Here is a 16,954-nt window from a genome sequence, read left to right on the forward strand (position 1 = left end):
GTATCCAAGAAGGATTCCTGATACAGTCTGTAGACCAGCCAACTAGAGGAAAGCCATACTGGATCTAGTACTGGGTAATGAACTTGGTTAGCTGACAGATCTCTTGTACATTTCAGTGCTAGTGACCACATCCCTGAGCTTTAGCAAAGCTATTGTCAAGGTTAAAAGCAGACAAAATGATAAAATGTTTAATTGGGGAAGGGCTAATTATGAAGGGATGCGGCAGGAACTAGGGAGAGTAAATTGGGAAGAGATATTCTCAGGAGAAAGTACAGAAGTAATGTGGAGGATGTTTGTGGACCACTTGTGCGGGGTTCTGGATAGTTTGTCCCACTGAGACAGGTAAAAGAAGGTAGGGAAATGGAACTGTGGTTGACAGAACAGGTGAGGCAGCTGGTCAAGAGGAAAAAGGAAGGATGCATTAGATTTAGGAAGCAAGAAACAGGAAGGGCTTGTGAGAATTGTATCTCAGTCAGGAATGAACATAAGAAAGAACTTAGGAGAGCTTGAAGAAGATATGAGAAGGTCTAGGCAATTAGGATAAAGGAGAATCCCAAGACATTCGATGCATATGTGAAGAACAAAAGGATGAGAGAGTAAAGGTAGGGTCGCTTAAGGATAAAGGAGGCAATGTGTCAGGAGGCCCTCAATGAATATTTTGCCAGAGAAAACTGCCTTGATCGACATGAGATCAGAATAGAAGAAGCTTATGTGCTGGACCATGTTGAGATTAAGAAAGAGGAAGTGCTGGATCTTCTTAAAAAAAGTGAAGATTTATAAGTCCACGGGACTGGACAAGATATACTCCAGGTTTCTTTGGGGAGAGAAGGAAAGAGATAGCTGGGGCTTTGCCAATTACCTTTGTACCCTCATTGGCCATAGGAGAAGAGGCAGAGAATGGCAAATGTGGTCCCTTTGTTTAAAAAAGGTAACAAGGAGAATCCTGGGAATTATAGACTGATGGGTCTTACATAAGTGGTGGGCAAACTATTGGAGAGGATTATTAAGGACAGGATTTATAAGCATTTGGAGAAGTCCAGTGTGTTTAGGGATGGTCAGCATGACTTTGTGAGGGGATGGTCATGCCTTACAAGCTTAATTGAGTGTTTTGAGGAGTTAAACAAAAAACTAATGAAGGTAGATGAGGTGTATGGATTTTAGTGAGGCATTTGATAGGGTCCCACATGAGAGACTCGTTCAGAAAATTATGAGGCAGGGGATCCATGGAACCTTGGCTATGTGGATTCAGAATTGCCTTACCTGTAGAAAGTAGAGGGCAATAGTGGACTAAAAGTATTCTGCCTGGAGGTTGGTGATGAGTGGACTTCTGCAAGGATCTGTTCTGAGTCCCCTGCTCTTTGTGATTTTTAGATATGACCTGAAAGAAGATGTAAAGGGATGGGTCAGTAAGTTTGTGGATGATATGAAGTTTGGAGGAGTTGAGAAGAGTGTTAAGGTTGTCGTAGGTTACAACTAGATAGAGACAGGATGCAGATTTGGGTAGAAAAGTGGAAGATGGCATTCAGATTTCAGATTTATTGTCAGAGTACATACATGACATCACATACGACCCTGAAATTCTTTTTTTCTGCAGAATTACCACTAAATGGTGGTGCAAAAAAAAGACATAACGTAAACATTTAAACAAATAAAGAACTGTAAACAGAAAAAACACAAATGCTGGAGAAACTCAGCAGGTCAAACAGTGTCTTTATGTAGCAAAGGTAAAGATACATCATCAATGTTTCGGACTTGAGCCATTCATCAAGGTATGGAGGAACATGAGAGATGTCCGAACTAAAGGGGGTGGGGAGGGGGGGGGGTTGGGAGGACCACAGGAGGTGGGGGGGGTGAGTTTAGGCTTGGTGGAGAGAGAAAGGAAGTGGGAAATTGAATGACTAATTAAAGGGGGAAGGGGGAAAAAAGGAAAGCTGATTAATGGATTGCAGTGAACTCAATGTTCACGCTCAGACAAAAAATGAGGTGTGGTTCCTCCAATCTACGGGTGGTCAGGGTGGGGTAGCGTGAAAGGCCACGGACAGACATGTGAGCTTGAGAGTGTGACAGAACTGAAATGGTTGGCTACGGAGAGATTGCTTTTGTTGTGGACGGAGAGGAGGTGCTCGGCGAAACGATCTCTTCATCTGTGACTGGTCTCTCCGATGTAGAGAAGGCTACAGAGGGTGCACCGGATACAGTAAATGAGTTATTTGGAGGTACAGATGAAATGTTGCTTCACCTGAAAGGTCTGTTTGGGACCTCAGACCGTGGTGAGGGAGGAGCTGTTGGTGCAGGTATTACATCTCGTATGACCAGAGTGGAGGGTGCTGGGGGGGTGGGCGATGGATGGGGAGGGAAGACGAGGCACGTTCTCCAAACTAGGCAGCATCCTGATGAGTCTCCTCTGCCTCCTCTCCATAGCTTCCATATCCTTCCTGTAATGAGGATGCACAAGGGAGTCACGGAGGGTGTGGACCCTAAGGAAGGCTGAGGGGGAGGAGAAGGAAATATGTGTCTGGTGGTGGGGTCCTGTACCAGAAATTCTGGTAGATTATGTGTTGGATGCGGAAGCTGTTGGCCTGGTAGGTGAGGATGAGGAGGATTCCGTGTTTATTGTTTCTAGGGGAGGGGCTGGGGCAGATGAGCTGGGAATGGAGGAGGTGCGGGTGAGGGCCGAGTTAATAGTAGTGGAGGGGAAGCCATGTTTGTGGAAGAAGGCAGACATTTCAGAGGCTCTGGGCTGGAAGACCTCGTCTTGGGAGCAGATGCAGCGGAGATGGAGAAATTGAGAGAAGGGGATGGAGTCCTTGCAGGGGACAGGGTGTGAGGACATGTAGTCCAGGTAGTTGTGGGAGTTAGAGGGTTTGTAGTAATATCAATGGAGAGTCTGTCTCCTGAGATTGAGACAGATCCAGAAAAGGGAGAGTGTGTTCAGAGATGGACCAGCAGAAATAGGCCTTTCAGCCCATCGAGTCTGTCCCACCATTCAATCATGAGCTGATCCATTTCCCCACTCAGCCCCACTGCCCGGCCTTCTCCCCATAATCTTTGATGCTCTATAAAAACTTAACAATTTCTTCCTTAAATACAACCAGTGACTTGGCCTCCACAACCGCCTGTTGCAATAAATTCCATAGATTTATCACCCTCTGGCTGAAGATATTGCTCCACATCTCTGTTCTCAGTGGACACCCTTCAATCCTCTTCCACCATGGAAAACAACCTTCTTCATCTGCTCTGTCCATGCCGTTCAATATTCATAATGTTTCAATAAGATCCCCCTCATTCTCCTAAATTCAGGCCAAGAGCCTTTCATTTCCAGAATATCATTTGAACCCTCTGCAATGTCAGCATATCATTTTGTAAATGAGTAGCCCAAAACTGCTTGCAATATTCCAAGTGAGGTCTCCCTCCATGCTTTTCAGATGACTCCTTTATTTTTCTTGTCTCTTCCTCACATTGTCTGGCATTTGTCTATCTACTGTCTCTACCTAGTTCACCAGTCCCATATGGAGCCCTTGTCCCTCCCCTTCTATTCTGCCCTCTTTACATGGACTTCACTTCTGTATTGAAAATGTCTGGATAAGGGGTTTTGGCTCGAAACCCATTTTATTTTCCCCAGGGTGACAGTAGCAAATAGAGCAGAATATATCTGTATAAGGTGAGGGGAAACAAGTTTAGGGGAGACATCATGGGTAAGTTTTTTTTTAACAGAGAGTGTGATAGCTGGGGAGAGCTTGAAGAAGAAGAACTGAAATGGTTGGCTACGGAGAGATTGCTTGAATGCAATGCTGGGGTGGTAGTGGAGGCTGGTATAATTTGGACCTTTAAAAGACTCTTAGGCACCTGAATGCAAAAAAAAAAAAATAGAGAGCTTTGGGTGTGAGTAGAGGACATTTAGGTTGTTGAGTAGCTTTATAATCACGGGGCGAAGGTTCTGTGGTGAGCTGCAATATTCTTAAATGTATTCTGTTCTTTATCTCCCACTGATGCTGCTCGACCCACTGAGTTCCTCCAGCAGATTGAATTTGGCTTCAGATTTTGATTCCAGCATCTGTAGTCTCCTCAGTGTCTCCCCATTCATTTGTTGATGGCATCAAGCCTTCAGAAGGCTATCTCCTACACTCTGGAACATTGGTCAAAGTTTTTAGATAAACTTTGTTACCCCTTTTGCTTTGGTTTCACTACATTTGTGTCTTTTAAAACCAATTAGGTGTCTTCCTAACCTATTGAATCTTTCATTCGACTTCCATGAGCATAAATTTAAAAAAATTAAATTAAATTTAGACATACACCACGGTAACAGGCCATTTTAGCCCACGAGTCCATGCCGCCCAATTTACACCCAATTAACCTACACCCCCAGTACTTTTTGAATGGTGGGAAGAAACAAGTCCCCAGAGAAAACCCAAGCAGATACGGGGAGAATGTACAAACTCCCTGCAGGCAGCGCGGGATTCAAACCCAGGTCCCAATTGCTGGTGCAGTAAAGGCGTTGCACTAACCACTATGTCAACTGTGCAGCCTAACGAAAACTGGCAGAAAGCTTCATGCAAGGTATCTGTAAGGAGCTGGAGTGGCAACTCCCTTTTTAATTTTAGTTCGGTGTGTTTCATTTAATAGATTTTTATGTTGAAATATTTGGCTTATTGTCAAAATAAAGTTCTGATGTGATTTTCTTTCAGGGAAATTACAGTAGCACCTTGAACAGAGCTCATAATAGGGTGCTGCAGATGAATTGGACATCAGATGAGCCTCTCCAATGCACGTCCTATTTAGTGAGGATCCGCTGCATTGGGAATAATGATGGTTTCCTGTTCAGTGGTAAAAATGCATGGAGTGAATGGAGCCCACCATTAAAACTTGACGGTAAAGTGCACTTTATGCTTTACATTAGTTATAAAAGCAGCATCATACTTTGTAAGAAAGGGCATAAATTACTCAGCCAGAAAAAGAGGGAAGGATTGATCGTTGAGATGATATGAATAGTGCAGGCTGCAGTGGGATTAAGCTCTGCATAGATGGATATGTTCCAGCTACTTCCTTCGGGAAAGAGATACAGAAGTACAGGTATATAGCCAGAACAGCTAAGCTGGGAAACAGCTTCTTCCCATGGGCAATGAGACCACTGAACTGTTCATACAAACCTTCTGTGACTCTACTATATATTTAGCAATATTTATTTATTTATTTTTATATTTGTGTATAAGTACTGCAAATGCATCACTTGTCAGGATGTGTGTTTGCAGGTTTTTGCACCAAGGAGCAGTGAACACAATCGTCGGGTTGTACTTGTACATTCAGATGATAATAAACTTGAACTTGATAGGGGCTTGAAGAGAGCTTTTGGCACGATTGGCCTTCATGAATCAAAGTATTGAGCATAGGAGTAGGGATGTATGGTGAAGTTGTACAAGACATTGTTGAGGCCAAATTTACAATATTGCATGCATTTTTGGTCAACTACCTCCAGGAAAGGTATCAATAAGTTCCTTGGATTGGACTTGGCAGAGAATCTCACCTGGTCCCTTAACACCAGCTCCATAGCCAAGAAAGCCCAGCAGTGCTTCTACTTCCTGCGAAGGCTGAGGAAAGTTTATCTTCCAGCCTCTGTCCTCATTACATTCTACAGAAGATGTAACTGCATCACTTCCTGGTTTGGAAGCTGTACCTCCTCGGAACGCAAGATCCTGCGGAAATGTTCAGTGGGGGCTCTCTTCCTACCACACACATGTCAAACTCTGGCCCGCGGGCCAAATTTGGCCCGCGATATAATTATATTTGGCCCGCAAGATCATATTAAATGTATATTAGAGTTGGCCCGCTGGCCACCGCGCCAGTATAGCGCATGCACACTAAAGGTGAAAATGAAGACGCCGGAGGTGTGGAGGGATCTCAGAGTCCCAAATCCCGGGGATCGGAGCGCCGCACTCAGCCCGCCCGGCTCCCGGACACACAGACGCGGCTGGAGTTGGGGACCATTCTCGCTGGGTCTGCGCTTCAGCAGCGACACCAGACCGAACGTCTCGTTGGCGATGCCTTCCCCCTCGCTCCGTGCGCGGCGGACCCTGCCTCCCGCTTCTTTTGTTGGAGACGAGCCCGGCGCCGTGAAATCGCAGTTTAATCCCTCTCCAACCATGGGAGGGGGGTGGGAGAAACGCGCTCTTCTCAGCCAATTCCTCCACCGCCCCGGACGCCGGCGTTTCCACGGGGGGTTCGGGTGCCTTTATCAGGTGACCGACCTGTTGGTCCAAGACAAGGGGAGAGCGTACAAACTCCACACAGACAGCACCTGAACTCGGGTGAACGTGGAGCTGCGACCCCACATTCCACATCAGGACTGTGTGTAAGATTGGGAGCAGTGAGACGGAAGCTTATTTTGTTCCTGTGATTTAAGCCTTTCTTGGGGTGGGGGGGGGTCCTTCTCTGACCACTTGCCTAACAATTAACCTAATCAGATGTGGAGTTACCACAATACAACAGTTCTCAACCTTTTTCTTTCCACTCGCGTCCCTGTGCCATTGGTGCTCTGTGATTAGTAAGGGATTGCTTAAGGTGGTCTGTGGGTGGAAAGAAAAAGTTTGAAGACCACTGCTTTAATCATCCCTCATTGACTCGTCATGTGCAGGGTTTCAGATCTCCAAAGGAAATGGGCCAGTGACAATGAAAGAGTTTATCCAAAACTATTATTCAACATTTATTTTAATAAGAAAAAGTTTAACATTACATATGTTGAAAGAAGAGAAAACATGCAGATGTTGTTGGAAATTTTCAATAAATATTTAGTTCGGCCCTCGACTTAGTCCAAGTTTTTAATTTTGGCCCTCCGTGAATTTGAGTTTGACACCCCTGTCCTACCATGAAGAACAGCTACAACACTCGATGCAGGTGAAAGGCAATAAACATTGTGAAGGACTCTATACACCCCTCATGTAAAATGTTCTTTCTTCTGCCATCTAGCAGGAGGTACTGCAGCACTCGGGCCCTTAAGTCCTGGTTGGGGAACATTTTTTTTTACCCCAAGCCATCGACTCCTGAACTCCAAGAACACATGTGGATAGGGTACTAGGGACTTTTACTGAATATTATTTAAAGGGTGAAAAACTACAGCATGCTGTTGTGCAGAGGGACTTGGGAGGGCTTGTGCATGAATCGCAAAAAGTTAGGTTGTAGGTGCAGCAGGTTATTAAGAAGGCAAATGGAATATTGGCCTTCATCGCTAGAGGAATTGAATTCAGGAGTAGGGAGGTCATGTCGCAACTGTATAAGGTACTGGTGAGACCGCACCTGGATTACTGAGTCCAGTTCTGGTCTCCATATTTGAGGAAGAATATTCTGGCTTTGGAGACGGTCCAGAGGAGGTTTACTAGGTTGATCCCTGGGATGAAGGGGTTGACTTGTGATGAAAGATTAAATCGTCTAGGGGGTGGGGAACAGAGTGTGAGAGCAGTGTCCAGGGAGTATGGCCACCTAGATAGGAATAAAAAAGATAACAAAGGTAGGATGGAGATTAGGGTAGAAGGTAAAAAAGAGAATATATGTGAGGGTCATTCTCTGAGATGCATATTTTTTAATGCAAGAAGCATAGTGAACAAGGTAGTTGAGCTGAGAGCATGGATAGATACTTGGGGTCACGATATTGTGGCAATTAGTGAGACCTGGCTACAGGAGGGGCAGGACTGGCAACTTAATGTTCCGGGATACATTTGTTTTAGATGTGATAGATGAGGTGCTAAAAAAAAGGAGGAGGAGTTGCTCTGCTTGTTAAGGAGGACATTACTGCCGTGAGGTGGCAGGATGGTCTGGAGGGATCGGCCAGTGAGGCTGTTTGGGTGGAATTGAGGGGTGGAGGAGGCAAGAGGTTGCTAATAGGGGTGTATTACAGACCACCAAATGGGCCAAGAAAATTAGAGGAACAAATTTGTAGGGAGATAAGGTATATGTGTGAGAATCATAGGGTAGTGATCATGGGAGATTTTAACTTCCCACACATTGATTGGGATACCCATACGGTTAGAGGGCTGGATGGGCTGGAGTTCGTTAAATGTGTTCAGGATTGTTTTCTAAATCAGTTAGTAGAAGAACCGACTCGGGATGGTGTAATACTGGATCTCCTGTTAGGGAACGAGCTAGGTCAGGTAGTGGACATTAATGTTGGAGAACCAATTGGGTCTATTGATTATAATGCTGTTAGTTTTAGGGTAGTTTTAGGGAAGAACAAGGAGGGGCCTAAAGTTGAGGTTCTGGATTGGAAAATAGCAAATTTCGAAGGAATAAGAAGGGATTTGGGGAGTATTGAGTGGGACAGGATATTTTCAGGTAAGGATGTTAATGAAAAATGGAGGATATTCAAAAAAGAAATTTTGAGGGTACAGAGTAGATATGTCCCAGTGAGGATCAAAGGAACGGCTGGAAGTGATAGGGAGGCTTGGTTTTCGAGGAATATTGGAAATTTGGTTAGGAGAAAAAGGGAGGTGTACAAGAGGTATAAAGAGCAGGGAGCTGAGAAGTTGAAGGAGGACTACAAGGAGTGTAGAAGGAATCTTAAATCTTAAGAAATAAATTAGAAAGGCCAAAAAAAGGCATGAAGAGGCTTTGGCAGACAGAGTAAAAATAAATCCAAAGGGTTTCTATAGGTACATTAAAAGTAAAAGATTAGTGAGGGATAAAATTGGACCCCTTGTAGATAGCGAGGGTAGGCTGAGTGAGAAGTGGGAGGAAATGGGGGAAATTTTAAATGATTTCTTTGCCTTGGTATTCACTAGGGAAAAAAATATTGAACCAGTTGAGGTAAAGAAAAATAGTGGGGAGGTCATGAAGCATATAAGGATAACCGAGGAGGTAGTGATGGCTGTGTTGAAAAAGATAAAGGTGGATAAATCTCCCGGACCGGACAAAATATTCCCTTGGACACTCAGGGAGGCTAGTGGACAGTTAATGGGGCCATTAACAGAGATATTTAGGATGTCACTGGCCACGGGGGTGGTGTCAAAGGATTGGAGAGTGGTGCATGTGGTTCTGCTGTTTAAGAAAGGGTCCAAATGCAAACCTGGGAATTATAGGCCTGTAAGTCTGATGTCTGTGGTGGGCAAGTTGATGGAAAGTGTTCTGAGGGATGCTATTTACAAATTTTTTGAGGTACAGGGATTGATAGGGAGTAATCAGCATGGTTTTGTCAGGGGTAGATCATGCTTGACAAACCTGATTAAGTTCTTCGAGGGGGGTTACAAAAAAGGTTGATGAAGGGAAAGCTGTGGATGTTGTCTATTTGGACTTTAGTAAAGCTTTTGACAAAGTTCCCCACAGGAGGTTAGGAAAAAAGGTGGAGGCATTAGGTATAAATAAAGAGGTAGTGAAATGGATTCAGCAGTGGTTGGATGGGAGGTGTCAGAGAGTAGTGGTAGAAAATTGTTTGTCCAATTGGAGGCTGGTGACTAGTGGAGTTCCTCAGGGTTCGGTCCTGGGTCCTCTATTATTTGTTATATATATTAACGATCAGGATGTAGGGGTGGAGAATTGGATAAGCACGTTTGCGGATGACACAAAGATTGGTGGCGTTGTGGACAGTGAGGTAGATTACCGTAGATTAAAAGGTTATTTAGGAAGGCTGGAGGTGTGGGCTGAGAAATGGCTGATGGAATTTAATACAGATAAATGTGAGGTGCTACATTTTGGAAAGGCGAATTTAAATAGGTCATATACATTGAATGGTAGACAATTGAGGAGTGCAGAGCAACAAAGGGATTTAGGAATTATGGTAAATAGAACCCTCAAGGCTCAGGTAGATGGTGTGGTGAAGAAGGCATTTGGAATGTTGGCCTTCATAAATCGGAGTATTGAATTCAAGAGTAGGGAGGTTATGATGAAATTGTACAAGGCATTGGTGAGGCCAAATTTGGAGTACTGTGTACAGTTTTGGTCACCAAATTATAGGAAAGATATAAACAAAATAGAGAGAGTGCAGAGAAGGTTCACGAGAATGTTGACAGGATTTCAGGATCTGAGTTACAGGGAAAGGCTGTGCAGACTGGGGCTTTTTTCTCTGGAGCGTAGAAGATTGAGAGGGGACTTGATGGAGGTGTTTAAGATTTTAAAAGGAACATACAGAGTAAATGTGGATAGGCTTTTTTAATTAAGAAAGGGGGAGATTCAAACTAGAGGACATGGTTTAAGATTGAAGGGGGAAAATTATAAGGGGAACATGAGGGGAAATTTCTTTACGCAGAGGGTGGTGGGGATGTGGAATGAGCTTCCGGTAGACGTGGTCGAGGCGGGATCATTGGTTACATTTAAGGAAAGACTGGATCGTTACATGGATAGGAGGGGACTAGAGGGGTATGGACCGGGTGCTGGTCAGTGGGACTAGGAGGGTGGGGATTTGCTACGGCATGGACTAGTAGGGCCGAACTGGCCTGTTCTGTGCTGTAAGTGGTTATATGGTGATATGGTATTCGCTCGAGTTCAGAAGAACGAGAGGAGATCTTGTAGAAACATATAGGATTATGAAGGGTATGGATAGGATAGATATAGGAAGGTTTTTTGAGCTGGCCGGGGAAACTAAAACGAGAGGACACAGTCTCAAGATTCGGGGGAGTAGATTTAGGACAGAGATGAGGAAAAATAGTTTTTCCCAGAGAGTAGAGAATGTTTGGAATTCTCTAACCAGGGAAGTGGTTGAGGCTGCTTCATTAAACATATTTAAAATTTGGTTAGATAAATTTTTACATGATAGAGGAATTAGGGGATATGGGGAGAAGGCAGGTTGGTGGAGTTAGGTCATAAATTAGATCAGCCATGATCGTATTGAATGGCGGAGCAGGCTCGATAGGCCATTTTTGGCCGACTCCTGTTCCTACTTCCTATGTTCCTTTGTATACACCTTCATATTTTAACGTGCTTAACTTCTATTCTTTTTCATTTGTAAAATTTTTATTGAGTTTAATCGAGAACATATTGATAATAGGTTCATAAAGATCCAAATACAATATATATTTATTTTGACTCTCATATTGTATATTAATGATAGTACATGAAAATGCAATCAAACCCATAAGTATTTATTGTCCGAAAAAACGAAAAAGAGGAAAAGAAAAAAGACTAAATAATAAAAACAAGTTGCTCTAACCCTTCCGTTGCACAAGATTGAATTAATATTATTTGCAGCCTTGGAATCAAGCAGCACCCTCTGGAGGTTCAGCAAAGCACACCAATCTACTGTGTCCTCGTACCTTAATTATTCAAATTGTGATAATAAACCATAAATGGACCCCATGTCTTATCAAAAGTGATCTTAGTATTCCTGATGTTATGTCTAAATTTCTCTAGACTCAAAATGGACATGGTGGACTATAACTATTGCAAGTGGGTAGGTGGAAAATCATCTTTCCATTTCAACAGGATTTCTCTTCTGGCCAGCAAAGTAGAAAATGCTGAAACTTGTCTTTAATTTGACATTAAATTTATATTCTCATCCTTGGAGAAACCAAATATTGCTATTAACAGATTCAAGATTGATCCTGAAGATATCCAAAAAGGTTTTTAAAATATCTGTCCAAAATTTTCCTAATTTGGGACATGACCAAAATATGTGTATCAAGGAGGCTTCGAAAATTTTACATTTATTGGTGGAAGCCACATGATGGAGTAGTTACTGGTCCGGTATAACCTGCCCTCTCTGGAGAAAAGTATTAAGTAAAGCCTTAATATAAAACAATTAAAAACAGAAAGTTAAACAGTTGGAGAAAAATCTGAAGATGGCTCCGAAAAAAGAAAAACCTACAAAGGTCAACAAAGAAGCGATGAAAACGACAGAAGATAAGGAAGTAGGCCTGATTTATTTTCTACTCATCCAATTGAACAATTCTATATTCATGGGCAGAAATATGGTAAATTATTAGCCTCTCAATAAAAGGAATTTTAGCTAAAAACAAATTAATAGGAAGGTACAAAAACCATTGGTTACTTTAACTTCTATTTGATCTTCTTTCTTCTCTCTTTGGCTTGGCTTCACGGACGAAGATTTATGGAGGGGTTATGTCCACGTCAGCTGCAGGCTCGTTTGTGGCTGACAAGTCCGATGCGGGACAGGCAGACACGGTTGCAGGGGAAAATTGGTGTGTTGGGGTGGGGTGTTGGGTTTTTCCTCCTTTGTCTTTTGTCAGTGAGGTGGGCTCTGCGGTCTTCTTCAAAGGAGGTTGCTGCCCGCCAAACTGTGAGGCGCCAAGATGCATGGTTTGAGGCGAGATCAGCCCACTGGCGGTGGTCAATGTGGCAGGCACCAAGAGATTTCTTTAGGCAGTCCTTGTACCTCTTCTTTGGTGCACCTCTGTCACAGTGGCCAGTGGAGAGCTTGCCATATAACACGATCTTGGGAAGGTGATGGTCCTCCATTCTGGAGACATGACCTACCCAGCGCAGTTGGATCTTCAGCAGCATGGATTCGATGCTGTCGGCCTCTGCCATCTCGAGTACTTCGATGTTAGGGATGAAGTCGCTCTAATGAATGTTGAGGATGGAGCGGACACAACGTTGGTGGAAACGTTCTAGGAGCCTTAGGTACTGCCGGTAGAGGACCCATGATTCGAAGCCGAACAGGAGTGTGGGTATGACAACGGCTCTGTATACGCTAATCTTTGTAAGGTTTTTCAGTTGGTTGTTTTTCCAGACTCTTTTGTGTAGTCTTCCAAAGCGCTCTTTGCCTTGGCGAGTCTGTTGACTATCTTGTTGACGATCCTTGCATCTGATGAAATGGTGCAGCCGAGATAGGTAAACTGGTTGACCGTTTTGAGTTTTGTGTGCCCGATGGAGATGTGGGGGGGCTGGTAGTCATGGTGGGGAGCTGGCTGATGGAGGACCTCAGTTTTCTTCAGGCTGACTTCCAGGCCAAACATTTTGGCAGTTTCCGCAAAACAGGACGTCAAGCGCTGAAGAGCTGGCTCTGAATGGGCAACTAAAGCGGAATCGTCTGCAAAGAGTAGTTCACGGACAAGTTTCTCTTGTGTCTTGGTGTGAGCTTGCATGCGCCTCAGCTTGAAGAGACTGCCATCCGTGCGGTACCGGATGTAAACAGCGTCTTCATTGTTGAGGTCTTTCATGGCTTGTTTCAACCCATGGTCCTGGAGAAAAGCTATCTCATCTTTACCGTGTGAGCACAGTATGAATGATAAATAAAGGTGACGACTTGACTTGAAGATTGAAAGAGTGTAGAAAAAATTTACAAGGATGTTGCTGGGACTTGAGGAACTAAGTTATAGGGAAAGGTTAAACAGGTTAGGTCTTTGTTTCCTGGAACGTTAAGATTTGGTCGAGTTATCCAAAATTATGACAGGTATAGACAGAGTAAATCTAAACAAGCATTTCCCCTAAGGTTTGGTGAGCCAAGAACTAGAGGACGTGGCTTAAGCGTGAAAGGTGAGAGATTTTGGGGAACGTTAGGGGGAAGTTTTCACGCTGAAAGTGTGGAATGAACTCTCAGCTGAAGAAGTGAATGCAGGCTCAATGTTGACATTTAAAAATTGGAATGGTGCATTGATAGGAGCGCTATGGAAGGATATGGTCCTTGTGCAGGTCAGTGGGACGAGGCTGAATAATAGTTTGGCACCGACCAGATGAGCTGAAGGGCCTGTTTCTGTGCTGTGGTGGTGTATGGTTCTATGTTTTAATGACAGTGCATAAGCAATTGTAAGTGTTAATATATATGGTGTGATATTGTTTCCAGGCTTGGATGTGTCTAACGAAACCCACATCATGATCTATCCTGTGGATGGAACTGTTCTGGAAGCAGGTACTAGTCCAACATTTTGCTGTGTAGTTGGTAAACAACAACGTGCGGAGTCATTAATTTTCCACGATTGGAATGTAACAACCATTGAATTAAGCAACAGGAGCCTTGCAATCAAGGTGAAGAATATCCCTCCATCAATAGAATCTGGAACAAATATCATTTGTACTTCAACCTTGAATGGTTATGGAGGAGCAACCGTATTTATTGGCTGTAAGTACAGAGAAAACCAGACCTATATCTCTCTATTGCGAGTTCATTTCTTGGAAATTGGAAGAATGAGGGGTAACCTTATTCAAACATACAGTGTTTAATTTTGCAGATGATGCAAAGATAGGCTTTTTAAGGTGTATTCTACGCTAAGAAGTGCCCCTTTAAATTGCCGTTCAGGTGGCAGCATTTAAAGTGCAACGCTGGCCACCTGAAGGACACAGCTGCACAGGATGCGGCTCTGAGCACAACTCCTGCCCAGTGTCAGCTGTGATTAGCAGCCTGACCCTTTAACATCCGCTTTCAGCCAGCTGCATTCAGGTGGCTGAGGGAGCCACTGAGCTGAGCTGATTATCCCTCTCGGAGGAGGGTTATGTAGCTCGCCTCAAGAGTACCTCCTGCACATTCAGGTGGCCTCAAAACAGCTGCATGCGACTTTACATGTGGGGCAATTGGCCACCTGAAAGTGCCTGATGGGTAGGGGGGGTCAGATAATGGGGAGGAAATGAAAAGGTTGCATAGAAACATGGACAGATTAGGAGAATTGGCAAAAAAGTAGCAATTGAAAAAATGTTACGAGCCCAAAGGACCCCAAAACCCAGCAGCGATAGATATTCACCACGACAAATGGTTACTTAAACAAAAGTTGTTTTTAATTATCTTTAAACATGAAAATATAATCAAACTTTAACTTATCTCTATTAACTTAACTAACCTAATTTAACCGCACGTGAAAGTAATGTGTGTGTAAATTTAAGAAAAGTTCTTTGGTTCACAGTTCAATCTCACTTCTCATTCTTCCAAGTTCACTGGTTGCAGGCAATTCTTATACTGTGCACAGAATTTAACATCGATAAAGTTCACCAGGCTTTGGTGCTCAAAAGGTAAATGTTTACTGCTCAGGAAAGTTCTTGTAGGTTTGCAGAGAGAGATGTGTAGTTCACCTCAATGTCTTGCTGATGAAACTTGCCCCATCAGGATTCTCCAGATGATAACCTTTCTTTCAGGCTACCACAGAGTTCCTTTCTGTTCCACTTATTCCAAGAGAAATATCAGACAAATAGCACTTCCAGCCATCCGCCACTCTGGAGCTTCTGTTTCAGTTCCAACGAGCTTCTCCTGTCTTGTTACAGCTTTCTTTGTCACTCACAATCCAAGACTCCCTTCTGTTTGTCTGTCTCTCTCTCTGAGACTCAAACTGCCAGGCAGCATGTCCTTCTCTCTCTCACTTGCAAACCCCTGACCTTCTCCAGCACACATTAGGAGTTTGTCTTTTGGTCCATCTGTTTTGACCTTTCTGTGAAGAGGTATTAGGAGACGGCCTGTCTCTTGCTGTGGTTTAAAGACAATTCATTCATTCACTTCAATTAACAACCACTTGTGAAATCTCCACAGCATTCTCCATAACTTCTGTAAAGTCACTGAATATGAAATCTCCAGTATTTCAAATAAGGTCTGTTTTGAAGTGTGTATATGTATGTAACCTGCTCTAATGTTACCAATTTATCTCCCAAAAACATTCCCAAGTATTCCTTCACAATGCAATGTTGAAAAATGTTACGTCCTGCACTTTGGTAGAAGGAATTAAAAAGGCAGATCAGTATTTGGATGGGGGCAAATTCAAAATTCGGAGATTCAAAGGGATGTGGGAGCCCTCGTGCAGGATACCCTAAAGGTTATCCACCAGGTTGAGTCGGTGGAGAAGAAGGTATATGTTGGCATTCACAGAATAAGTTAATAAAATTATGATAAAATGTAACTTAAAATGGTAAGATTGTGAGGTTTAGTTAATAGGACACATTTCACAAGCATCTTACTTGCCATGCAAGAGCCATCTAAGAGTAGTCTTCGTGCCTGTAGTTGGGAAGTGCTTGTGAGAGTTTCACAAGTAGATGTTAATGGACCAGCATGTTTGAACAGTGTCCAGTCTCAAGAACTGAGAAATCTTCAGCTGTTGGACTTGTACCAAAGTTTTACATTTCTGGTTGAAGATTGTTGTCCGAGGACAGCCATGTGGTTTTGCAAACACAGAGAAAGCATCCAATTTTTGGGAGTCAGAGTGACTGAGAGTATTCTGCAGCAGTTTGTGGTGAAGGCTGCAAGTTGGCAGACTCGCTGCCAGACCTCATTTCAAGACGAGTTTTGAGTTCTGAGTTCAGCCTATTCAGACTACTCTGTAGTCAATTGCAGAGGTTGTGGCTGGTTATTATGTTTCTCTTGAAATAGGGGGAAAAAAAGAACTCTTTGTGGTAACCTGGGAGAAGAGGTCACCTTTTGGAAAAAAAAACCCAAGAGGGGGCAAGTTTCTTCCATAAGAAACTTCAGTTGCTGATTGAAGGAGATCATTTTGTGTGTCCAATGAACAACAAGCATCTTTCTGAAACCAACCAAGACCTTCCTGAACTGTAACAAAGCACCAGAACCTGGTGAATATAATATCTGTTTCATTCTGTGCACAGTATGGAAGCTTGCCTGATACCAGTCAACTTGGAGAAGTGAAAAGTGAATGATTAGACAGTGAAAAAGAACTTTCCTGAACACATAAACATTACATACACATGCACTTGGAATTAGAAGGGAGTTAAGTTAATAGCAACAAATTAAGGATTGAGCTTATTATTCTGCATTAAGAAAATAAAACCAGTTTTTTAAGTAGCCATTGTCTTGGTGAATTTCTGGTGCCACTGCATCTTGAGTACTTTGGGCTTGTAACAGATACAAAAGCAGGGATGTGATGTTGAGGCTTGATAAGACACTGGTGAGGCTTCACTTGGAGTACTGGGTTCAGTTTTGGGCTCCTTGTTTAAGAAAGGATGAGATGGTATTGGAGAGGGTTCAGAGAAGATTTACAAGAATGATTCCTACGAGGAAGGGATTAGCACATGAGGAACACTTGACAGCACACCTTGGAGTTCAGAAGAATAAGGGGAGATGCCTTAGAAGCATTTTGTACATTGAAAGGCC

The 16,954-nt window shown here is 43.3% G+C and overlaps 1 protein-coding gene across 10 annotated transcripts in view; it reads left to right on the forward strand.

The window, feature by feature from the left end:
* lifra (LIF receptor subunit alpha a) overlaps window positions 1-16,954 on the forward strand; it is a 280,918-nt gene that overhangs the window by 197,041 nt on the left and 66,923 nt on the right. For all 10 annotated transcript variants that reach the window (XM_069883753.1, XM_069883832.1, XM_069883762.1 and 7 more), the window contains 2 exons: window positions 4,686-4,869; window positions 13,718-13,993. In XM_069883753.1, coding sequence (XP_069739854.1) covers window positions 4,686-4,869; window positions 13,718-13,993 — 460 coding nt within the window. The remainder of the gene's footprint in view (window positions 1-4,685; window positions 4,870-13,717; window positions 13,994-16,954) is intronic.

Source organism: Narcine bancroftii, chromosome 1, assembly GCF_036971445.1.
Source record: "Narcine bancroftii isolate sNarBan1 chromosome 1, sNarBan1.hap1, whole genome shotgun sequence".
In the NCBI taxonomy this organism is placed as follows: Eukaryota; Metazoa; Chordata; class Chondrichthyes; order Torpediniformes; family Narcinidae; genus Narcine; species Narcine bancroftii.